This window comes from Stigmatopora argus, chromosome 3 (genome assembly GCF_051989625.1).
Source record: "Stigmatopora argus isolate UIUO_Sarg chromosome 3, RoL_Sarg_1.0, whole genome shotgun sequence".
Classification (NCBI taxonomy): Eukaryota; Metazoa; Chordata; class Actinopteri; order Syngnathiformes; family Syngnathidae; genus Stigmatopora; species Stigmatopora argus.
This window is the reverse complement of record NC_135389.1, coordinates 15,776,594-15,802,921: the sequence shown is the minus strand read 5'-3', so window position 1 is coordinate 15,802,921 and position 26,328 is coordinate 15,776,594. Positions and strand designations below refer to the sequence as shown.

The 26,328-nt window shown below is 40.2% G+C and overlaps 1 protein-coding gene and 1 long non-coding RNA gene across 6 annotated transcripts in view; one reads left to right on the top strand and one right to left on the bottom strand.

Moving 5' to 3' along the window:
- LOC144071475 (uncharacterized) overlaps positions 1-26,328 on the top strand; it is a 106,193-nt gene that overhangs the window by 43,235 nt on the left and 36,630 nt on the right. For all 5 annotated transcript variants that reach the window (XR_013299646.1, XR_013299643.1, XR_013299640.1 and 2 more), the window contains one exon: positions 15,815-15,899. This is a non-coding gene — a long non-coding RNA (uncharacterized LOC144071475). The remainder of the gene's footprint in view (positions 1-15,814; positions 15,900-26,328) is intronic.
- On the bottom strand, positions 831-14,465 carry LOC144071474 (uncharacterized). The gene is made up of 3 exons (XM_077596633.1): positions 14,420-14,465; positions 8,522-8,643; positions 831-1,110 (listed from the first exon to the last, which is right to left on the bottom strand). The coding sequence occupies exons 1-3, from the start codon at positions 14,437-14,439 to the stop codon at positions 902-904; spliced, it is 351 nt and encodes a 116-aa protein (XP_077452759.1). The 5' UTR covers positions 14,440-14,465; the 3' UTR covers positions 831-901.

The following is a 26,328-nucleotide window of genomic DNA, read 5'->3' as shown; positions in this document are numbered from 1 at the left end:
TAGGTTTAAAAAAATAAGGCAAACAATTTCTTGTTTTGATGTATGGGTCATTTGTAGAAAGAAAAAAAAACGGTTAATGTGACTAGACTGACTTGACATGTTTGAATTATTATTATTTTAAAAGTAACAAGCATGCATTATCAAAATATATAACTGTCTATTTGAATATTGTATGCATTATTTTGATTCACAGTAGTATATCCGTTTAACCCTGTATTGATTGTGATACATAAATTGAATGAAATACATAAACAGATAAACACATTTTGACCAACCTTTTTATAAGAAAATGCTTGATATGCTGCTGCATATGTTAGTAGCATTACCTGAGTTATACAATACAATACAATTACTCTTGTCAATTTTCCCCTGAAATAAATTGCAATATTCAATGATTTTGGTGTTAATATTCCACCAACGTACTTGGAAAGAAAATTCACACCCAGACTGGAATGTCTGTTTGCTTGGTCAGCAAGCTACAGGCTTTTAATGAGCCAGTTTTCCTATCTGTAACTGTTTTACAGAAAATATGGAGCAAAAAAAATCCACGTGCAATTGCGGGGGGTGGGTCAGGAGTACGGGACCGCAATTGCCACAAGAAGTCAATGGCAAATGCAAGTAATTGTGTAACTTGATCCTGTTTAAACGTAAGACCACAAACGTAACTAGATAGTTAAAAAAGAAAAAATAGCAGGATTTGTTTATTCATTTTTAAATAATGCAAAGGGATTTGTATACGCTGGTATTCCGTTTTTTTTTCAAATACTAAAACAGATGAATGGAAAAGTCCATTTTTTTCTATTTTTTTTGTCCGCATGCTTAAAAGAGTGAGACAATGACAACTCAGTCTGCATGCTTTAGCGGCGGTCGCTCCGGCTCCTACCCTCTCTGTGGATCTTGATCAGAAAATTGAGAGCTCAGACACTGCTTGTTTTCCAGTGCATTTTAGTACTTGGGCGAAAGGATGGGACCCTCCCCGACTATCAGAGGTGGCGATGTAAGCCACTTGATGCTGCGGGCTGCCCCTTTTGCCCGGCGAGCAGAGATCAGTGGCTAGCTCCAATTGAAAGGAAGGCCAAGGAACCCAGCGTGATGAAGGGCACCAGCTCCCTGTTGGTGCAGAGAGGATGAAACACGCTATTAAGACCAATTTGCAGTGATGCTCTAAAATTCAGCGAGACTGATCGATCCTGACAGGAGGGCTGCCAGATCACTTAAAGCACTCGCCCCTTGACTCAGGTTGCTTAATGTCACGTCATTGTCTATCATTCCTAGTCACCGTGCTGGATTCCCATTCAATTAATACCTGTGTGATTGTCTTTTTTATTTTTACACATCAGCAATCAATAGGGATTTTGATAATAATGTCAATGCCGTCTCAGTCTTGCATTCCCAATACCAAGCGTACACATACATACACATACTCCGACACCCCGCTGCTCTGTTCTTAATCCAAAGTGAAACCCTCTTGAGACTCGCTGTCGTGTTGCTTTATTGATTTATTTTTTTCCTCCCTCTTAGTATGTGAACATTGGAGTGAAATTCGAGTCAAGGTACATGAAAGGGACAATGGCTTACTGGAGGGTAACACCACAAGACTAGTACATGAAAATAAAAATGCAGAGAATAATTTGCAGAGGGAAGAAAGCAAGTCCAAAAATAAATAAAAATAAAAACTCGGAAATCAAAACGATTAAATCTAATGAAAACTCTTTATTGCCTTTAAAACACACCTTCCATTCTGCACTAATTCCAATAGCATCTGGATTGTATTATATGTCAGGCACGTTGAAAACATGCCCCTACTGTCTCTCGACGATGCCTGTCTGCTTTCTTGTGATATGCAGAGTCCGGGAATATTCGGGTCTATTATTGCTGTGCGGCTCTCTGCAGGCGCGGCGCTGACATTTTATATGCCATCTATTTATTAGCCGGGATGTTCATCGCGGCAGCTCGGGTTAAGTATCTCGGCTCGGTGTCTGGCAGAGATATTGAACCCACGGCCCTCCTTGTCCCAAGTTCAGTTCCCTAACCGCAACCAGTTTGGCCTCTGTGAAGAATGAGGTCTCGGTGAAGAGTGGCGCTGCCGACAGTGATCTATTTCGCGTCTCGTATTGCGTTGCGGCATGGCACTGACGGATGCCACCTGCAAAACCCCCCAGGCTAATGATTAGACCTGCTAGGGTGCTTTTATGAAAATTTCTTCTCTTATAAACTGTGCAAGACACGCTGATAGAAAGCTGGTGAGAGCTCTAAAAGGCTCAAAAAGTTATTCCCAGCCAATCTTTTATTTCATCATGCACAGTCAGTCCATTCTTGACAAATGCGTCTCATCTGTGCAACTGACATGCTCCTCTGAATAAACCCATTATGAGCTATGAGTACAAGTTATGGCCAACATGATGCTTTTTACTGGCATGCTAAGCACATTTACATGAAATGAAACGTAGCGTAATAGAGAATAATGACAGTAGGGTTGAAATGTATCTCCCCCAGTGCTATGTTTAACTGTGGTTATATTCTTCACTTTCATTGTGCACTGTTCCCAACTTAAGCCAAGTACAGTTTTTAACATGGTAAACAAATTTTAAAACACAAGAGGCCACCTGAGAAAGAAGAAATGAAATAAACTAAAATAAGGGTTAAAGTATCAGGCAACTTTAATGCACTGTAAAAATCTCCTTGACATTTTTATTTATGTTAATGGCTTTAAAATTTTCAAAGAGATGCTAGTCTATTTGTGTCCATTACAGATTGATCTTAATTAACGGATCTCATTTCGTTTCGCTTGGCAAACAAGTAGTATAAATAATACTAGCAAAATTCAAAATATCGTTTGATTATTCTACTTTAGACTTTAGAATTTTGTTTACCTGCATTTTAACTATCTAATGAGAAGATTAATCATTCCCCATCAACCTATGCCTTTTTAATGGACATAAAAAGTATAGTTTTATAAGAGTTGCATTCTCTCCCCGAAATCTAAATTCTGTTACTGTGAGTTTTCGATGTAAACAAAAAGCAGGGCATTGGATGAAATGTAAGCTCCACCTTCACATCGTTTCCATCTTTTCTAATCACAGACAGTTTGGCAGCTTGGCGTAATTAGTTTGTACGCCACATTTCCCATGAGCCCCAACCTAGCTCAAAGCCAATCTTTTCCTCAGCAGCAGCCCAGAGACTAAACACCTACTTTATCTGGTTCCCCTGTGGCTGTCCATCCATGGGGACTCTGGGTGCCCTCAAAAAGGGCTGCAAGTAGAGGTTTTCCTGCCTCAGGGCTGCAGCGGGTTGAAACTTTAGATAGCAGATGGCATGGACGAGGAAGAACGACTCGATCTTTTAAGGTAGCTCTGCCAAGCAAAAAGTGGAACATTGTATCCTCAGGGCTCATATGCCTCTGCCAAGATTAAAGCATGAAATACATGTAGGGAGAAGCCACAAATGTCTTCCTTTCAAAGACTGTAAGTGATCAAAATGCATGAAGTGTGCGGGTACACTGCAGGGTTTGTTTTAATGTGTTAATAACTAAATCCTTCACTTGCTTCTTCTTCACATGCCGTCATTTATAAACAGGATTGCTGGAGGTGGAGGTATCAAACAAAAGCTTGTTCTGTCGCGTGTGCCTTACTTGAAGCCATTGATATTCCACGACAACGCCATCTTTTTACCGACTGAAAAGCCTAATGACTGCGTTCTGGAACACTGTGTGAAGACACTTGTGAAACCGGCCTGCCAGTCAACAGCAAGAAGTGATCGGGCACTTTCTAATGCCACCAAGCTCATCTGGGAGAAGGACCCTTTTCATTCCACATACTTGGCCGCTCGTCGCCTCACCATAATGGGAGCTCTGAAATAGTTCTGAAGCAATAGCCAATTAAAAGCCTTGAAGGGGATGCCTCGAGGTTCCCGCGTGAAAGGCTTCAGGTGTGAAATGCTAGTGTTTTTTTTCAAGAGTGCTGCAAATGCTGGGGGCTTTCAAGTTCACCGTTGCCCTGCTGCTGTCCCCTGCCAGCCCACCCCAGCAGCCCTTCTCATGTGGAGGAGGGTAGAGGCCAGAGGTGGCGGGCAAGAGAAGCCCACTTAAGTACAATTTGCTATTCAGTATTGCAAACCTGTACACTCTAACATTTTTCACCACCGCTTCATAACGCTGAGCGGGATTTCAGATGATGCAGACAATAGCTTTTTAGCATACAACAGAGGGATGGGGAGAAGCAGGAGGGCAGATGGGGGCATAGAAATGAATCAGACAGAAAGTCTGTGCATAGTCAGGTTGGCAGACTTTGGCAATTGCATGATGACATTGTTGGCGTAGGTGGTGCTTAAAGAAGTGGATTGTTTGCTAATTATGGTCATTTTTGACCGGATCAAAGCGGGTTCAGTGACTCCGTTGGTCTTGTTACTCCAGCTTGAAATGGAGGCTGTGGAAATTGTTGTTTTTCTGAGAAATGAGTTGTAACACATTGAAATCCACAAACCAACATTTGTTGAAATTGTTCAATAAGTTGTAAATAAAAAAATGATTCATTAACATGTTAATTTGACTAATACCCATTTGGTATATGCCAAATCTAAATCAAATTGATTTTTTAAATTATTTATCTATGAATGAAAGAACGATTATGAATATGGCAGGATTGTAGAAGTTGGTACCAGCTTCTGTCATTTAAACAATCTGGATGTTGAGGAGTGTCCCTCCACTGATTGTAATTCTTGCAGGAATGTCAAACCTGCAATCAATGTCCTGTAACTAATCAAACTCTATTCGGACAATGAAGGGACGACACTATGCTTGGTGTATTAATCTTATTAGAATCGTACATCATCATACTGCCAGGTGAGCAGACAAATGAACGGCTGCCTGTTTATCTGCGTTAAATTACATGGGTTTTCCGACAGCCATCGCTCAGGGTGCATATTGCCACGATTAAATTGCGTAGGGTGATTCTAATGACGTTAAGGACAAAGCACTAGCGGAGCTCACAAGGCCATTTCGGCATCCCCCACCCTCTCCTTTTTTATCTGTCCCAGATTGGTAGAGCCCTTCCATAAGATGAAGAGAGAAGAAATCAAAATAAATGGAGTCCATTAAAAGCAGCAATGCATCAACTGTTTGATAAAGTGATTAATAAACAGCCTGGGATTGTGATTGATTAAAGCATTTAATCAAAGTGCTAAAGAAGCCTTATTGCCATTGAATAAATAACCTGGATGCCTTAAAGGTAGAAAAGGCGCGATACACTGCATAAAATGTAATCATTGTTTTGTCAGTCAAAACCTGAAGTGTGCTGGACTTGAAAAGAATTTTAGTCCTTTTGGTAACTCATTATTTAAACAAAGAAGACTCATGCAAATGTCTGTGCTGCAGCATTAGACTTTCAAATACTTTGTAATCAATGAATAAAATCCCTGACAAATACCAAGGTAGACAATGAGTGGGCAGACACGTGGAAACTGCAACACTTGTAAGCCTTAAATGTCACTCACTAATGCATAGTGATAAATTGTGTCAATTGTCATCCTAAGCTCGGTAAAGTTCATTTTTAATGTATAGCGCATTAAGATGCCAAATTACAGACAGTGCGATCCCTCACAATGAGCGACCTGGGTAGCTTAAGCACCTCAGGTTAAAATGCTTTGTGTTTAAGCATGGCATTCCTAGGAAAAAATGGCATCCATTTTGCGAATGGCAATCTTTTATTGTTTTTTTCTTTTCTTTTCTAATGAACAGCACAAACTGAGAGTGTAATGTCATGGAATGATTACTATAGTTGGAAGAAACTTGTGTCCTTTCCCCTTTTTTATAGGCTGTGGTGTCAGTCAGTGTGTTTCTTGAGTCCAAGATTGTCGTTCTATTGAACTAAGTAATAACACAATGTGAATACAGTTAAACATCTTACATTGGATTTTCTCAGCTTGGTTGAGTCTTTTTAGCAATGAATTGCAATATGTTAAGGTTAAAGTGCTACTCTGGTACCAATATATGGTGAGTGGGTTGTATATATTTTTATAGCTTGCGGCCAAATAACATAAAATAATTCGGATTCACAGCACTGCCTCGAAATACTCATATATTCAGGTAGTATTTATTTTGTTGTATTTTTTTTCTCAGGTCATTCTTTTCACTGCTTGTTTTTAAGTTATGGAATTATGATGCAAAAAGCCCTGACCCTTTTTATGAAGTTATTTTGCTATATTACCAGTTGACTCTTATTTCTCATTGGCTCACTTCCAATTATACAGTTTTTTTGTCTTTAAATCCAAAAAGGCCATTGTCGTTGTTGCTCATTTTCAGAAACTGAGCCAAGCAAGTTATTGTAGGCATTTCATATTCTAACGTGCCAACAGCAGATTAAGAAGATAAGAAAACATTACAATCTGTCTCTCAGAGACCTGTGTCTACTATAAGGCCGAAAAATTTGAAAATATCTTTAGTATTTGAATATATATTTTTAGTTACATGTCACAGACACAATTACTAGCAAGAAATCATATAGTAACAATGATTGTACATGCCCCTTTAACTTTAAAGCCCTCATTAAAAAGCTTTAATCTGTGTTTTTTTGGCACAGTGGATACAGTGCAAGCCGTGTAATCAAAAGTCTCCGACGAAAATATGCACGTCCAATGAGTGACATGTGAATGACTTGTTAATTATGCAAATGGGGGTGCAGCATGAACCTGGTAAGTTGCGAGAACTCTGTCATCTCAAAGGGTATGGTGAGTGTGATAATGTAGCGGCGTGGCACCGCTCTCTTGATGTAATGACAGGTCAATTTGACGGCCTTTTATCCTCTGCGCCTTGCTTCTTTTCTCCGTTTAACCACCCCCACCCAGTCTCTGTTTTCCACCCATCCCTTGGACTTTGATTCTCCCTTTTGTTCCATGGGCTGCTCTGCTGACACTCCTCAAGAATAAGAGATGCCGCGCTAATGGCGACCCGTTCACACCACGACGACGACCTCTGTCGCTTCCCGCCTCAACCTCTCACCTAGGAGCTGACAGCGTGATTAATTGAAGAACGTTATGATTTATGAGTATTTTCTCGTGACGATTAACAAGGCAACAGGTGGCGCCGCAAAAGTTGCTACCATGAACATGTCGTAAACAGACGGGCACAATAGGGAATTATGTTGAGAGAACCCTGTTTTGTCTCATGCTGACTGTCAAATGAGTTGAGCCATACATCATTGTGACTGCTTTTTTGTCCAACACTGTCATGAGGTTATCTTTTAAAAATTCACCTCCCCCACGTCCAACTTGACAAGTCAGTTTTACGCACATGAAAATTGCATACTCCAAAATTGTGCATTCAAAATGCATGTTCATTAAAGAAAAATCCACAATTGTCACTTAAAAAGAATGAATAAATAAATGAAATTCAACCATGGAAAATCAGATATTTAGTTTGGATTGGAGTTCAACAGAATTATTTTCAATGACAAGAATGACTCGTGAGTACAGGATGAATAAAGTTTAATCTAATCTAATCTAAGTACAACTACTCTCAGTGTCCCTTACCTGGCTGTCTGTTTGTCAATTAGTAGATTCCTAGTAAACCTGAAGACATTCCAAGTCACCCATTACCGTGACGACCCTCTTGTGCACTGCAAGCCTCATGTCACAGCATAATAAATTAGATTGCTAGACAGCATCTAGCGCTGTACAAACTGCAGTGTGGAAAAAAGGCCATACCTTTATGGAGGCTACCAATAGGCAGCAAGCACTAATGTGGCGGGGTCCACTGTTGGCTTGGTCTCTAACCTTTGTGAATAGCGGGTATGAACTTTGTGTTTTAAATGCCCACTACTCAATTTGCTGAACGTTTTGACGGAAAACAAGTCGTGACATAGGGCCTCACCAATTGTCCTTGGCAGGTTAACTCAATTTATTGCTTTGGAGATTAATCTGTCTTGCCTTCAAAAGACTTAACTGTGTCGTATGGTCAAGCCTAGGTGACAGGGAGCATGGGGAGCGTTAAAGAGGTCACGTGAGACCTTCTCATCGACCGAGTCCTTTACAAAAGGGTGACTTCAGTGCGGCATAGCAGTCTCTTGACACTGTGGCACCGGCATACCGTCCAGCTGGATGACTGTGCATGGCGAGATCTGGCCTTAGGTGACCCTTAGCTGCGAGCTGTGACAGCTGATGGGTGACTGATGTGCTGTTTCTGCTGTGTCAGTGGGAAAAGTCTGGCATCCCACAAAAAACCCTTCCCCCTACCCCGAATGACCTGGATTCAACTTGTATGGGCCAACAAAAGAGTCAACTACAGTTTGTAGCCTGTCATTCCCTGACCTGATAATAGCTGGTGATTGTTGGTGTGCAAGTGTAAGAAAAACAGCTCAGTTATGCTGGCTGGAAGGCGATTGGTAAGAAGATACCGCAATAGTGTGCTTGTAAAGACGTGTAATCAATGAAAAAATAATTATCTGTAAGGTCGCCAGAGGTTAATTTCAGTCAAAAAACTTTCGATCTTGCCACACTCGTGTCTCACCTAGGTGACATGAGCACTGACCTGTGATTCGGGTGAGCGGCAGCAGAGTAAAATGGGCCATGCTTCGTGTTCGTTGTGGGCTCTGAAGGTCAGGAACAGTGTCAGCGTCAAACCTTTTGGTGAATGCATACTGCCTCATTTCCCTGTTTTTTCAAACAATAGGTTGTCTTTATGGCTAACTTCTTTTAAATGTGGGTCATGACTTAGCAAGAAAAAGAAAAATGCAGGTCCCAGGGTGACAACAATTGAGAAGCACTGTTATAGAAATGCACTGCCCACTGCTGCATGCCCCATATGTTGAGGTTGCACACAAGGTGGTTTCTCAGGATACTGCACTTGCTAATTATAAATTTAATTTGCATTTTAATTAGAATGGTGCAGAATTAAAGCCTGCCAGCTGGATGATTTCAGAATCCCTCCCTCTTTGTTTTCCTATGCACTTTTTCTGTTTCAGACTGTCCTGTATAAATGTGTATCACCCTCCTCAAGGTGGGATGATCCATAGTGGCTTCTTATTACCACAATTGTGTGCAAAAAGTCAACTGATCTCACAGTTAAACAATTTATGGTTCATTTAACTTTTCACGTAACTTGGTTAAACTTCATTGCAACTTCATGGGATTTCTATTAAGTCATCGAATGCCATCCTGATGAGCCTGATGGCTGTCACGGTCCAGATTGAACATACTTTACATTTGCGCAGGGGAGTAAGTGATCTGCTTGTGTAGGCTGCTAATATCATTCAGTTTTGGTCATTATTTTTCAATCTCCATAATTCGTCCCGTTCCCTGTGTTGCTTCTCTCACAACCTCGTGGTCGTGCTCATTCCCTCTCACCTCCCACGGCGTCCTTGCTCAATAATTGTCATTAATTGATTGACAGCTCTGATAGAGCTAACTAACCCTGGTTCTGCTCCTGTGTCTGTGTTTTTAAATGAGAGCTTGTACATCCACTGACCTTGTCTACCCGTCACCAGTCAGCCAGGGTGAGACAATCCACACAATGTCTCACCTTAGTAAAGTTGACAATCCTGAATGAGTGTAATTGCAGTAGGAATCTATTTTCTGGTACACTTTAAAAGCTAGCTGGGGTCTTTCGAGCTACCATAATTTTCGGACTAAAAAGTGCCTTGGATTTTAAGGTGCACCATCAATGGATGAGGTTTTTTTTTCATAAATTCATACTAGTCCCCCTAAATTACTCCATTTCTCATTTTACATTGTAATCATTGTTTTGTTTGTCAATTTACATGTTTATTGTTTTTTATGAGCTTGATAAATGTTACAGGTGTGTCTTGAGCACTTTACTGGAGCAGTATATAATTCAGTTTTGCTTCAAATTTTCGGGAAAAAAAGTATTTAAAATCTGCATTGTAGCCCAAAAAATACAGTATATATGAAATTGTATATCATTTTTATTTGTGGAGTTTTGACAGATATTTTCTGATTGACCAGATGGCCAGATGATGTAACCAAGTCTTGTTTAGATTTTGTTAGATTTGTTGCGATTGTCAGCATTTTAAACTTTCGTCCATCATCTGAACATGGAAAATACAATCGATCATATAGGCAGGCTTATTAGATGTCAGATCCTGTTTCCTGCTTTACTTTACTGATCTTAAACTATTGCTTTGCACACCAAAAGTGCTTTTCCAACAAACACTTTTATTCAATGTTTTATTGTATATGAATGAATTTGAATTCTAGAGTCAGAAATCTTACCCTAACACTTTTAAACATTTTGTCGCCCTCTTTGTCTACATTTAGGGACCAGCTTCTTGTGAAACATGAGCCATTTTCTGTTTTCCCCCCTCCAATAATTCATGCATGATCTGTGTGCTGGTCCCATGTAATGCATGACATTCTTCCAGGTTGTTTTGGTTTGGGAGGCTGCCAATCCCAGTTTTGCACCTCTTTTCAAGCCCAGTTTGATGTGGTGTGAATAACATTCAGACATACGCACACGCCCTCCATAGTGTTCATCCAAGGAAAGCCATGCGAGACACCCTCCCTGCTCCGAGGGTGGCATTTGGCAAGGGCCGAACACACCTGGCAACATGTCTCCATTTCCCCCCACACCCATCCTGTTCATCACAAAACAAACTAGACCCCCCTCCATTTTTTTTATTAACACCAGTTTCTAGAAAATGCATCTATAATTGCATTTACCCCTAAATCCAGCAATACGAAACAGCTATGTTTAATAGTTACCCAAAACACACTCAAGACAACAATCCATCCGATGACCTGCTGAGGTTTGGCATGGACTAGAGCTTTCCTCCATTCCATCGCTTGTTCCTCTGGAAAAACAGTGGCTATGTAATAAAGTCTTGGCAAAAGCAAGGCACAAATTCTCAAGATTGAAATCTGTCTACTGCCGCAAGGTGCTTTCCCTCTGTTGTGTCGCATGAAACATCTCCATTCTTGTTTGTGATCGCTATCAGGCGATTCAGTCGCAACATGATTTGGGTTGTGCGTGCTCCCCATGGTTCATTGTTAGCCTTTTAAGAACACGAGGTCACAATCTAAACTCGGTATTAGATAAGAAGTATATTATGCTAGAAATATATCTTTCACTTAAAAAAAAGAAGTAATGTTTGTATATTTATCCCAGGTCCAATCATCATAAAAGCTTTACTAACGGTAAATTTTAACTGGGGCAGAATTTTCTTTTGATGGTGAAATGTGAAAGTTGTTGTTGTAAGTGAGAAACAGCTAGCAATTTATTCAATAATTCTTCATTTTTGTCATTTTTGGGCCACAGTTGTTTGATTGTTCAGATTGTGATCACCCTGAAAAAAATTATTACCTTTAAAAATATTTAAATATTTCAAATCGATATTTCAACAGGAAGGCTACCTTTTTGAGAATAGATTGATGTACATGGATTGTGGAAATAAAAATTGATACACATGTTATGGATAATTGTTACACCTAATTTACTGGTGTGTCACTCAATAGCAATTAAAAACAAATATATAATCCTGTTCTGCTAAATTAAAGAATTGACAGAAATACTTTGAATGAGTGAAGAAAAGAAAAAGGAAAGCTAAGCAGTGAACTCTTAAGAACCATTTTTAGGTTCATCTTTGTCAAATATTGGAGTATATGAAGTGGTGCGCTGAGGTGCTGAGATAGCTATTTGAAGGGATTTTAACTCATTTGAGCAATTACATGCTTAACTGGCCCAAGATAATCTGTCACCCAAAGCTTCTCCCGCTCCTTGCCGATCCTCGGCTGTCTCAAAACCTCCTACGCCGCACAAGAGACGCTTCCCAATAGCAGGATTTAGAGCACAAAAGCCCGCTCTGAATGGAATGAAGGCCTCCGAGAAATTAATTGCCTCTAACAAACAGCATGACTGCTAGCATGTTTTGTGTCCCATTCTTATCAGGCCTCCTGATGGAGAAGGGTGGTCCGCACTTCTAAAAGAGGATGAACCAACAAAGTATGGAATTTGCACCAGAGTTTCTTGTGCTTTTCTTTTCGTTTGTTTCTTTCTTTGTTTCCTTTTTTTTCTTTTTTTGTTTTTAAACTGATGTAAATTGTATGCACTGTGTCCCAATACACAAAATTAACTTGGGTCAATGAAAATGCTTGGCGTTTATATTTGTCCTCATTTCATACCTTTGACAAGGTAGAGATTAGTCCAGCATAAAATGCATCATTTTAACAGTCGCAATATGTAACAGTGAATGTGTGTATTGTATACTATCACTTACTGTTTTCGAGCTACAAGGCACACTTAAAATCCTTGTTTTTTTCCCAAATATTATCAGTGTATGAATTCTGGCTGCAAATAAAGACCTCTCCTACTAGTCCAGAACTCATCCAATAATATGGCAAAGACATAAATTTGTCATTCCTCAAACACATAAAGAATTAAACAAATAATTACTGAACCAATCAGAAATGATTTATTTGACCAAGCACGGTGTGATTCTGTTATTTTAAGTGATATATTATCTGTAGCCCTGTATTGACTGGATTTTTTGGGTGGACCCAATAAACCTCTAATTTGTTGTTTAATTCTATCTTTTTACAGATTTTTCTAGCAAATCAGTGATATATTTTGCCCTAGTTCTGTCCCCCACTTGCTCCAGCACTCACACGTCACCTTTCTTTTCATCTACCACTAGCGTGGTATCTATCATCCTGGTGCAGACGGCGCCGTCACTGACTGCCACGCCACTCAAAAAAAAAAAAAGCTGGGCACGCACAAAGACATTTGCATTTTTGCATCTTATTACGGTTAGAATAGTGTGGCTGCATCGCTCGCCATTATCTGCGACCGTTTTATCTGTGACGTTTGGAACGTCATGTTTAAATGTCAATGATTGACTAAAGAAAAAGGAGCGACCTTTTGTGGTGTCACCGCTCTCCCTCCCTCCTTTATCCCTTTTCTCACTCATCTTCTCTTTCACTGTAGTTTTTCTTCCTCATGGTGTTTTGTTACTGTGTGTTGGCCATTCCCAGTAAGTTGAGTCGCTTTAATGATAAGCTTCACATCAGATGTAGGCTATTATTGACATAACCGTACCAGGCATCTATATGGGGTAAATAGGTCTCTACTGGTACAAGTAAAGTTTTAGAACTAGAAATTCTAGAAAGGCTTCAGATTGAAAGGCCTGTAGCTATTGTGTTTGTTTGTAGAATTATTTGAATGGATACTGTTTGTTTTCATGTGATTGTTTTATTTTTCACAAAATAGTATTCATTTTTTTGTCTTTCTGGAATAATCAATTTTTCCATCCATTATTCACAGCAGCGTTTCATAAAAAGGCTAAAATATCAATTACTGGTAAAATGTTTCTAATATTTTATAATTATTATACCCTTGCAAAATAATAATTTTACCATCTCTAATAGTAATTGTACAAAATAAATCACAAAGTACACAATGACAAATTTTACTTATACTTAGACTAGTAGACTGTAGAGTTATCTTTTTATGGGAAAGGTATGTTTATCTGGAAGCATTTTCAGATTCAGAAGATAGGATTGATTAGTCTGTATTGTAAACAAGGTTGATTACATCTATTTTTCCTCAGGCCTTCTGAAATGTGCAGAGGAATTGTTTAGCTCCCTTACTTTAATCTTCTCACTGTGGTATTCTCGCAATATAGATTATGACAGCTCACTCATCCCGGCAAAACGAAGAGCTCTTTATTACTTATAAATACTGTTTGCGGCAAACACAATGAGAATGAAATGCACACTGCTTCCAGCGTGAACATGTGTGTAATGAGCTGACAACCGTAGGAGGCACAATCTTTAAGAGTTTATCAAACTCTGCTGTGCCTTCTAATTAGAGGCAGACACACAAGTACTAGGATACATTTACATTTGATTTGATCCTGCACAGAGAATCTCCCCATTAGCATCCTCCTCCCCATGAATATGACAGTAATTGCTGTCTCACTGTGTTGCTGTTGTACCATTCAGGGAATGTACCGCATACTGTAGCTTATTATTGCACCACACAGTCTGGGGAATCAAATAAATCACTCAGGTTATCTTATTAATTAAGTCCAAATAAATGTGCTCGGACTAATTTATTCCCTCCAAATACCATGGGATCTCTCACCATAACTAATGGCACAGGCTGACATTTCTTGTGCTTGAAAAACGTAACCCTAAGTAATTTATTTAGATATTTCCAATTAGAGGTAATTCCTTTTGGCGGCAACATAACTTAGTATACGGATATTCACATTTTGCTGGTAATGTGCAACAATAGCTGCTCGATTCAGCCGTCGTGAAACGAATGAACTATAATTAACAATTCACACTACAGTTACCACATTACATTGTAAAATAAACAAGTGGGATTAATTCACTTTCCTATATCGTCAATAGGAGATGGATTGTTTTGTTTGCTGAAGATAGCTGTTAATAGTAATTGCAAGTTAGGTCTTACTTCTTTTTCTTGGCCTGCATAGGATCTGGGGATGAACGGCGGCTACTTCCACTTATTAACTGAACTCAGACTGAGTTCGGCCAATTTGCCTTAATCTGCTGATGTGTCCTCCTTTGTAATGGTTGGTAATTGGTTGATTTTTTACAAAGTGCCACCTTTTTGCCTGCACGATCTGCTTGTCATTTGGAATGATTGTGGTAATTATGTTTTATAGTATGGAGATCTTTTTTCTTGCATTAGCGCAATATGTCTTTGTGAAGCATAACCTCTCTGCAGCTCAAGTCAGCCCTTTTCTAGAGCATTCCCCTCTCTATTTTCTCTTCTACTCTTTTGTCGTGAGGTGGCTAAGTGCTAAAGTCAAAGCGTTCCCACCCTATACAGGCCGATTGTTCCAGGTTTCTGTATAATGCACTTGAACTGCACAGCACTCTTTCCTGCCCATGCCCCTTAAAAAATGTATTTGACGTATTCAGACTGTTCTACTTTATCAGTCTTTAGGATGCTTAAATCTGACTTAGATACCTCTTTTTTTTCTTAGCCTCTTCCAATACTTTGCCTCTTGAATGTTAAGTAAACAAATGAGTGTTTTACCAAGAAAAACCCTCCAGTGAAAAGTGTGAAACCCAGGCATATGACTGGCCTGAACTTTAGTGCCCCCTTCGCTCCCCGTCCTTCAAGCCCTCGGTGGAATAACACTTGAGCCGCAGCTCTCGAGTACGCATCCACGCCTCCCTTTTATAGCCCACGGGCATGTGAAGACGCTGAGCCCAGCGATGCTTATCTGACCCTAACCTTGGCGTATGGTGACCTTGACCTGCACCTCACCTCTTACTAGTCCTCCGGGCTACATCTGTTCCTTTCCCTAGGACACCCAAGTAGTTAGCCATACTGGAGCATCACCTTGGGGCTCCATTTGTTTTCTCCGGAGAGCTCCGCAAAGAGTTGTCATTAAGGACTGAACTTGATCTGCTTCTTCCTACATAAATTGGCCTGGCCCTACAAGAAGTGAGCACACTGTAAATAACGAGTGCATAATGTCCGGCATGAAACAAAATCTGGGTCAAAATTGACATTCTATATTTTTCACAGCCAAGTGTGTCATGGTGCCGGAGGAAAACAACCACAAACTACTAGTAATTTCCCGAATCATATAGTCTCTCTCCAAATAAAGAAACACATGTTTAGTTAGCTTCAGCTTTACAATTGATATTTCCTGAATACGGGATGAATAACGTTATCTAAACTCATCTAAAACAGAATTGTTGTTACTATGGTTTTAGATCAAATTTAGGCCTGGTATCCTATTAAATTGTCTTGGCAAAAGCCCTGGCATCCAGTTCCATCATTTCAACTCTTGGGTGTATATCTCGATTATGATGTCTTTATTTGTTTCAGAAAATCTGTGGATCGACTAGCTGTTTTGGATGTCAACTCAACACCAGAGAAAAGATGCACCATTGCTACAAGGCCACAAATATTGGTAAGAAGGCACACTGTTCTTGTCACCATTTACTGCATGAATTAGTCACATAAACGTCAACTACTTATTGATGACTTTACCATGATGCATTAAAGATTAGTCATGCTTTCCTGTTAATGGATCAAATTCAGTAACAGGCAAATGAATGTGTGAACAAAAGGATGAGAGAAAATTGTTCTGGCTGTATCAAGTTCTGTAAGTATGGGAAAATATCCCTATGTCTCAATCGCATCCATGGTATCATGTTGCCATGGAGTCAAGGGCTAAGGTGAAAGGGTACTACTAAGGAACACGGCATTGATCCCAACACCTGACAACATTGTGCTCTTGGTATTGGTATCTCATTGTTCTTGATTTAAATTGTGGATATTTTGCTTGTTTTTGGCACACTGATGGATCATGTGCACACCAAGAAAATGTAAAATAATGTTGTCTACCACAAGTATGTTGCAAAACCAAAGTCAGTAGAAACAGAAATTATTGCTGTGTTATTTTCTGATAACTGTCATCTATAAATAAATCAGCCCTCATCTTCTGTATCTGAAATGAACCAGTGTGCTAGTTTTCCATTAAACATGCCAAATTTCCTATTATCATTGTGAAAGTTGCCATGGAGCTCCTCAAAAATGATGCCTCTTTTGCAAAACAAAAGTCAAACAATAGTCCACAATAGGGAATTTGAAACTCGGTGCACACATTAAGTCTGCTGCGTTTTGAGGCACCCCATCCATTTTGGAGAACATTCTAAATTTAGCACCTTCAAGTGCACCTGATGTTGTAAAAATACGAAAATAATTCCTTTTTCATCTTCACTCCAATATGTTGGCCGTGTTTATGTCTAGAAAGAAAGGGGATCTCGAGCCGTGTGCTCTGCATATAATAAATCAGACGAAAAGAGAATGAACATCCACCCACTCCCTGTGCAAGGGCCATGCTATTTGGATGGCCAATGTGACCTTTTTCCGTGGCCTTTCAGATTAGGTGTTCGACATGGAAAATTGCACTCCTGGTGCAGTCCATAAATCATACCCAGCCATTTTTTCTTTAAAGAGCTATGTAAATACCAGTGTACTAGCTAGGTAAACAACCCTAACCCCTGATACAAATGGCTTGAAAATTGAAGAAAAGCACCTTATTTTTCAGCTGAAATTGCTTTTGAAACCCAGTCCTGGTACACGGGACGAGGGAGCCATGCAGTGATTTGTGCTCCGGGAATAGAAATACCTTGAAGATAACCACACTCGACACAGTCCCTATGTCACGGAGCTATGGCAATGATCAAAGATATCATTGTAGTGCATTATTCTTTCCCATGGTGGCACCCCCAAATATTTCTGTAGGCTATCTGATGTGACACCCACCCCAATACACTAGCTTTCATTTTAGCAGACAAAGGGCCCAGCATTCACCGAAGCGTGCCGAGCCTGCTTTAACCAGTCCGTGAAAAAAGTTAGTTCCAATTGACAGGATAGCTATTAAAATAAATAACCATTGGAATGTATTTAAATGTACGGTTGTCATATTGTAGCTGTTATTCTGTTGACCTGCATTGATTAAAGAAATCTATCCAATTGTCAATCATGAACTCAATTAAATTTAGTCAAATCCCAATGTTAATAAAAGAACAAAATTGAAGCTTAACATGGAAATTGTGTTCTTGTTCTGCATTAGTTATTTTTATAGTTAGTTTTGTTTGGCTAAGTCTACCACCATTCATATTGTTTTTTTAAGATTTAATGGTCAATAAAGACTAATTTATTTGTCTTCAATTCAACCAATATAAACAAGGTGAAGAAATGTGGTTCTAGAATGAAAATTGATATCTTTCCATTCATTTAAATGAGTGAAATTGCAGGGATTCATGAACTTGGTCCATGAACACATTTCCGTCTGTAGCTGAAGAGTGCCTGCATGAAACATTTGGCAACTCTTCAACTTCACAATACCACATATCCTTCTTGCAAGGAAGACTGCAGGGTACACCCACAGTATCCGACAGGACGACTAATTCCTAACATCTGCTACAAGTCCAGTACAGTCCCCATGGTGGCGTCGCCATGGTGGCATCACTCGGGTGGGATGCCGGTTGGCAGCTTGTCACTTTTCAGACGGCTGAAGAATCACCCCCATCGTGTTCTGAGCAGGTTGTCTAGAGAGCAAAGTGTTTCATTTCAGCACGTTGGACCACTGTTGCCTGCAGTATATCCCCTGTTATCTAATCAAACAGCACTGGTCAGTTAGGATGCCAACTCCTAAATCCACAGCCGCCTGTAAAGCCGTGGGGGGAGATTAACCGTGACAGCTCCTATGTCCTACATTCAAAGACTTCCTCTTAAGATCTTTTTTTTTCCTGCTAGAAAGTACAGTTATCCATACAAGCAAACACACAAAGACATGCAGCCCAAAGTAAGAGTCCTTCATGCTGTAATGGGACTATCACAAAGACCACACAGCTTGCATTTTGGAAGAAGACTTGATGCGTTGTCTTCAGCCACTAGAATATCTCAAAGAGACATGGTTTTTCCTATGGAAGAGAATTCAAACCTGTCTTATTTTGCTCAAAAGAATTGTAAGAAAAGTGATGGAGTCGTCATTTCCCTCCGATTGTCTGTGACACCCACATAAGGTCACACAGACGTTATTGCATTGTATGAGATTGAACACTTCAAAAAGGACAAATAAGGTAGAAGGTCACATTCTGATGAAGTAATAAAATTATCATTTAACTGTGAATGATGAAATTCCTTAAGTCCAAAGCAAGGGTTGAAATTGATATTTTCAGATCAAAATTAAATTTTCTACATTTGACCTGTTGGCTCTTTTAGAAACACGTAATAAAAACACAGTTACAATGGAGTGATAACATACAAAAAAATGTACATATATGATGGATCTAAAATGAAGTCAATCACCCCATGCACTAAATTGCAAACAAATGAGATGCAACGTAATAGAAAACATAGATAAAATAGTAGTGCTCAAACAAAGGATGTGATTTCCTAGCTAGGTGGCTGAATTTGTCCTTGGGAATTTTGCTGCTTATTGAAACCAATTTTGTTTCCTTTTCATTCGTAATCATGAATCAAATTCATTTTTGTGTTGATTCAATGCTAATAATAGGAAAGTAAAGATCCTTGCTTCTGCCGTGTACAAAGTAAATATTAACCAGATGACTCTGTGTCAGTGAAAGTTACACTGCTGTGAACAGATGGGTTTGTCTTTAACTGGATGGATGGTGTCACACCACACATCTCCATCAAATTAGCGTACGCAGAGTGAGTCCTGCAACCCCCCTTGCCCTGACCATACACCGGAAAGCAGGTGTCTGCTTAATAATTTGGTCAAAGATCAGTGAGTTAAAGGTTGAGGCCAGGGGCAGAGAGGGCTGAGGTCATCCCGGTGGCAGAGAGGTGGTGAGACATGATCTCCTCAAGTCTGAGACGGCCAAACCCCAAGGTCATCCATTAGTGCTCTGGCCCATTGGTGTTGGAAGACCTGCAATAAATTTACTGTGCACCCTTAACCCTTTTAATACTCACAGTGACCCAGATGAGGAGATCAGCTCCCTCAGGGAGTGGCTCATTACATTATTAGCACAGTGCCTCCATTGGCAGCTATTATGTTCCCAGGGTGTAGAAGGGGTGATTTCATACTGTAAATACTTCAACATGTGCACAAGACAATAAAAAGTGCATTCGGCTTGACCGTAATCGCCAAAATTGCCTAAATAAATCTGCCTTTCCCTGTTGCTAATGATGTGCCCAAGATTGCATCTTTAATTCAAAGGACTGTGGGATATTTTATCTATATCGCCGTGAGCCATCTGTGATCAGTTTCAAACATGCAGATGTGGCATTAATACCTGTCTTAATTCTTAAAGAACATCAGAGTTATGAGTGATCCTTATCTGGCCTTCCAGACGATGAACGACTCGTCAACCTTTTTTAATACTACAGCGAGGAAAAAAAGTGGAAGCCACAGCAAGGGAGGAGAGAATGAAATGTCAACAGTGTCAACCACTCCCTTTAAGTAGGACTGTCCTATGATCTCTTGCTGCCGCAATCGGTCAAACCTTTCCAAGTGTCAAGACTGGGGCATTGGGAAAGAGAAATTACAGTGACATCGTGTTGACAGGAAGAATAGACATCCTAGTTCCCGTCCCTCTCAGGACAACGAAGGTGGTGCTGCCCTGCCCCAGACATGTACTCTAATGAATCAAGAAACACCTTAAACTTCTACAGTGCCATGGGCTTTTGGCTGAGGCCATTTGTACAGTGTCACTGATAATAGGATCCCGTGTCGGACTGATGTTGGTTTGACGTCTTCCCCGACCTCTCCCTCGGCCTGCCTTTTTGACATGGCCTTATGTGCCGCTTACTAGTCAAGACATCATGTTATAGAGAGGACATGAGCAGTATGCTTACACTCCGTCCGTTTTGGTTGGGTTGTAATTGTCAATTATGGAAACTGATGGGAGAATTTGTGCAGTTTTACCTTCAGTAAAATGAGATGATATATACAAAAGGTAGAGATGCTTATTATATCTGCCTTATTGATGATTTAGTTTCTTGAAATTGATATTCTTCAAATGAAACTGCTCTGTATTTATCAAATGGGAAATTCAACAAAGCTGTAGTGACAGTTGCAACACTGATCAGTGACAAATGATCACCTTTTCATACCTCCTAATATATTAAAACGGTCTTTCGTGCACACAGCTGAAAGAGAGTCCCCCCAACACCTCTCCACCCGCACGCTAGGCTGCCTACTCCTTTGTGCGACACTTCCATCTCTTCATCACGCAGCCAGTCTGTCACTGCAGCAATGGTCTGCTCACGCCTTTAAAAAAAATGCCACAACCATCCAATTAAGAGCCATCTGGCCAGTACTGTATGATGGAACATAAAGTTACACAACTAGAAATGTCTCGCTACAAACCCAGTGGAGGGGATACACGCCGTTTAAAAAACGCAACAGAGGCAGCAATGGCTTTAGAAGCGTGTGTGATTCCGGCTGAACTTGAGGTCATAGATTCCCAGTGGCTGCGTCGGGGCAGGGAATGGAGAGCGGCAGGGTTCAGGCCTTGGGTCAGCAGAGCCTCAGAAGTGGCCAGTCAGCTTTGCTCCCAGGAGGGATGATGGTGACTGATTTCGTTGGTGTTTTCTCAAGGTCCACTGAACCCTGCAGCAAAGACTCTCCCAACTTAGAGCCTACAGGGAGAGGGGAGCAATCCTCTCATCTCTAGTTCACACAACTCTTAAGTAAAAAGGGAGGTGTGTGGGGTGGTCTGGATTTAGTCCAGAATATCTTCTGATGCAAAAAATCCCACTACAACCTCATGGTGGCACTGCCAAACCGTATTTCATTCTATATCTCACAAAGTTGGGATATTAAAGTTGTGACTTACTAATCCAGAACAATAAATGAAAGATAGGGATAACCTGCTCCCCCATATTTTTTTTTCTCTTTCACTCCTATCTAACTCGGTTAAAAGGACAACTTGGTTATAATCAAATGGCAATGTATGTCTCAGCTGTGGGCTGGCCCAGTGTTTTCCCTCGTACATTGTTCTGGGCAACACATCCAAAGGCTCTTGCTGTGTTATGTACTTAGCTGAGGTTAAAGTTGTCATTATCTGGGTCTTGTTGGCAGCCAGGCCTCCTCTGATGGTAGGGAGTCACTTTCAGACCCCGGCAGCTTTTAGCACTTCCTAAGAGTTAACCTCTGTGAAGATCAGGCAATCAACCACCTGCAAATATTGCTTGGGATGCTGCTGCGTTTTAAGAGGTGTACGCTTCATGACATTCAGTTTCATGTGTGCTGCTTGCCCTGACACAGTGTCTGTTTATGAGAACGGCTGTAAGATTAGGCAACATTTAAAAAAGAAAAAAAAATGAATGGGTTTTTGTGAAGGTACAAATAGAAGAAAATTTGCAAAAGTGGGATTTGTTGTATTTATTGCTACTTCATGTAATTTCAATGAATTGCCTTCAGTGTTTAGTACCATCAAGGAATGGGCATTTTATGAAGATTTATCATCAAGTTTTGGAATTGGAACTTCTTCTCCTGTTTCAACTTTCCATTGTTGATGTCATGCACTGCATTTAGCCTCAACTTCCGTCAGTTCCACTCAACCAACCAAATTCTTAAAATCAATTCATCAATTGCGCCTCTTGTTTGAAGTTGGCTCCACCCAACGAGAATTTGGCAAAGACCTTGAGCATTGATGGAGAGAAGAAAATACAGACCTCATCACAAGTGGAGGTGGACGAAGGTTAAGCTTATATTTCTCCAGCAAAGCGCTGCCTTTCTTATCTCTGCCTTATTCATGCAAACCCCATGGTGTAAGTCTTAAAGCAATTATTTTTAAGAATATTGCACGGTTTTGAAAAGATGTATTTCCCCCCGCTCTCCCTGTATTGTAATGCATGTGCGCAAGCAGACGTGAACAAGCCTGTTCTCCCCCTCTCATGGCAATTTTGTCAGAAGTTGACAATGTCTTGATTTAGTTGTCTGGCTGTTCCGGGCCAGTTTTCCCTGCTGCGCTAATGTGAACAGGACATCCTGCTGGGCACCAAAGAATACCACTTCACGGCAGCCGCGGAGCTGGCAGCTTTTATTTATAGCGCTAGTGAAATGAATGGGTATTAGTGTCCAAACATTTCACCATGCTCCTGCAGCCACACACAAAAGCAACTGATTTTCCAGCAAATCTTCGCTTATTTTATTCAAGACAACTAAGGAAGAGAATCAGGCTGGAGCCAGAGCGAGAACATGTTTATAATGACTTAAAAGACTTGAAAAGAAGAATAGCAACGTTGGCAAGGTTTATGGGGGACGACAAACTGAAATCAGGGGTTTCAATGAAATGGAAAATACCTATGCCTAAATTCTGTTTGCGGTTTGCGTTATATACATATATATATATATATATATATATATATATATATATATATATATATATATATATATATATAGATATAGATATAGATATAGATATAGATATAGATATAGATATAGATATAGATATAGATATAGATATAGATATAGATATAGATTTAGATATAGATATAGATATAGATATATATATAGATATAGATATATATATAGATATAGATATAGATATAGATATAGATATAGATATAGATATAGATATAGATATAGATATATATATATATATATATATATATATATATATATATATATATATATATATATATATATATATATATATATATATAGATGGATGGATGGATGGATGGATGGATGGATGGACGGACGGACGGACGGACATACGGTACACGTGTGTATATGTGTTTAGAATCTTTCTCGCTACCATTTGCCAATGCCCTCTTCCCAACTGCCCTGTTAACCTATTGAATTTCAGGCAGACGGATCCCATTAGATAGCAATAGTTCAGTTGACTTCTCTTGGCTTTTGGGTACAGTGCAGCATTGCAGCAGGGTGCTCTCCTGGCCTCCGGCTGCTGCTCTTTGCCTCCTCTTGGCTGTCCGGGACCTCATCAGCACAGAGTCGGCATGTCCGAGTGTCTCTGGCACTCACCTCACCGTTCTTCATCTGTCACTCCTCCCCTTCTGCAAACACGCTCCTCTGACATTTGGAGGAAAAAAAACTGGCATTCAACCCTCCGAATAGATTTTTGTTGATTATTGCTTTCTGTCTGCCAAGATAGCACATAATATTGACTTGACAATCCCTTGACTATTTGCACAGCTCGGTCAAGTCCAGCAATAAGATTCCGCCTAGTTTCCCTTCATCACCTGTGCATATTTCCCTTTTCATATTTCATGTTATCCCTCTGTTCCCTGTATTTTACTAATACGTTTTAGCTGTGACCTTTTTTTACATGACACGTGGGATCAAAGTTTGCGCAGAGCATTGGTCACTGATGTCATTAAGATTGGTATCTGATACACTCGATGTCCACTGTTGAACTGCCCCTGGGTTCAACTCCCAACTGTCTCCTAATTCTAAGCGACGGCTCTGTTTCCCTTGTGCCCAAAGGTTAAAGTTTTGCTCTTTGAATAGATTCTAATCTTTTTACATTATTTTACCCTTTCGTTTTCAAAGCAGCATGCATATATCCTGACAATCTCCCACATCCAATCATCTTTTTTAAGGGTCAGAGGAGAGTAACTTGACTTAACGGGTTAACATAAATTGTCTCCGCCCTTCTCCATAGGGGGCAAGCAGTGGAACCTACCATTAGAACCTGACCCCTGCGACGCACGGCCCTGGCCTCAGTCAGGATATCGCATGCCAGAGACAGACTGCTCATTAAAGTCTGCTGGCCAGAGCAGGATTAGGGCTTTTCACGGTTTTATCCTCTTCTCTGACAATGGGCGTATATAGCGCTTCAAAATGGAGTGTGCGCGTTATGAATCATGGGATAATAATTGCTCTTTCATGATGAGAATATTGGAAAATCTATCCGCATGCACAATGCAAAAGCAGTAATTGGGGTCTGGTTTTCAAGGGCACATTGCTACACTTACAAAGCCCAAGAAAACGGGTTACGAGGGACAGTTTGGTGCAGCATCGTTTTCATACCACACTATTTGCTCACACGGGATGCTTTCTGTCTAACCTTTTACTGCCACTATACTCCAGATTTTGCCTGTCCTTAGCACACGATGGAATGTCCTGTTTATTTTAAAATTGGAAGTTTGAAAAGAGTGATGGTGCCTTGGTGTCAGATCAATCCAGGTGAGAAAAAGATAGCCAGGTAAATGTTAACGCATTGCAAAAGCAAAAACTTAGTGGCTTGGAATTGGACTGTGGTGGCAATAATACTACTCTAGTTGCAGAACCCCCAAAAAAAGAAAGTACTCTGCTGCCACTACTACATTGATATGTTCTACATGAAATTTTCACCTGAGCCATGTTATACTATAATAAAAACAAACACGACTCAAAATGTAAGGCTACAATGGAAAACAATCTATTATGAAACTGTGCAGGTGTATAGGAGGTATTCACAAGACTTTGTCTTAATTTTGGCATAAAAATTCAACATTAGCAGCTTCTAGTTCAAACTACCTTTACTTAGTTTGAACACTCACATCAAGAAATTATTGTGCCCTTAAAGGAAAAAATCCAGGTCTGCTTATATGTAGCAATGTTAATTTCCTTTTTTAGTTTAATTCAGTCATGTCTACAAAGTTCTAGTAATTATTTTGGTCAGCAAAAGGAGGGAAATCCTGGAGAGTCGTCAAAAAAAGAGAAGGAGACCTGAGCAGAGAAGAAGAAAAACTGTGTTAGAAACACAATTAAACCATGGTAATGAGGTCAGACATCAGATCCAGGGCAAGGGATATCATTATACAGTTTGAACGGATGGCCTACTCCAGCTGCCATGCTCTTGCTGTGGGATTAGACTCACTGTCCTGAGGCTGCATTTTTTTTTACCAGGCTGACCCCTGCCCACCACTCAGGGCAAGCAAGCAGCCACCCCCTGGGCTCCTGAGGGCTGTGTTCCCCCTCCCCTCCACTTCCCCCAGTCCTGGTGCCTGTGGCACCAACAGGATTGAGGAGAAGTGAACTGTGCTACCACATGGGATGACAGGACGAGCCACCCCATTAGGAAGCACTGAGACAGACAGGCACCAGCACACAATTCAGCCTGTGTTGCCAGCTACAAATTACCGGGTCCTTCTATTTCTGTCAACTCATTTGTAAAAAGCAACTAACAATGACAAGGTGATAAAAGGACATTGCATCAACGATTAGAGCGGAATTTTTCAACCCGGTGATGCTTGAGATCGCTTTTTTTTTCTTGAAAACGTGTTCCAATTTGGGAATAAAAAATCTTACTGACATGCAAACTAGATTGAAATAACTGTCCCATTCTACTGCAACCCTCTTGTTTAAAGCAGTAATTCTCAGACACTGTCCCAGTAAATGATCTAATTTGACTCATTTGTTAGAAAATGATTTGTTTACTACAAATAACGTATTTTCTGTCTTGTATGCGCGTGCTGGCCCAGTTGTCCCGTGTTTCAACTCCTTCCACGGATCAGTTAAAAAGGGTTCAGAGGAGAGCTCATAAAAGGCTACTCCAGAATAATCAGTGTTTTGCTAGAATCATTTGTGAATTAGTACAAGCGGAAAAAAGTGCCTCAATGAATGTGTGCTCATCCACAATGCCATGTTTACTTCTGTAAACACTATTTGCTTTTGAACAGGAATGGATACTCTCCTGTTTGGTGGTATGCCTTCAGGGTGTTTTGTGTACTGACTAAATGAACATTGTAAAAAAATGGTTTAAAGTATAGGTTTATAGTCTAGTAGCGGTCTGCTCATTCTTTCTTTTTTACTCGTGTATTTTGTGTGCCATTCGCTCTCTCTCCTCTTTGTCTTTCAGGATATCGTTATGACATTCAGCCGCAACAATAATTCTTCTGTTCTA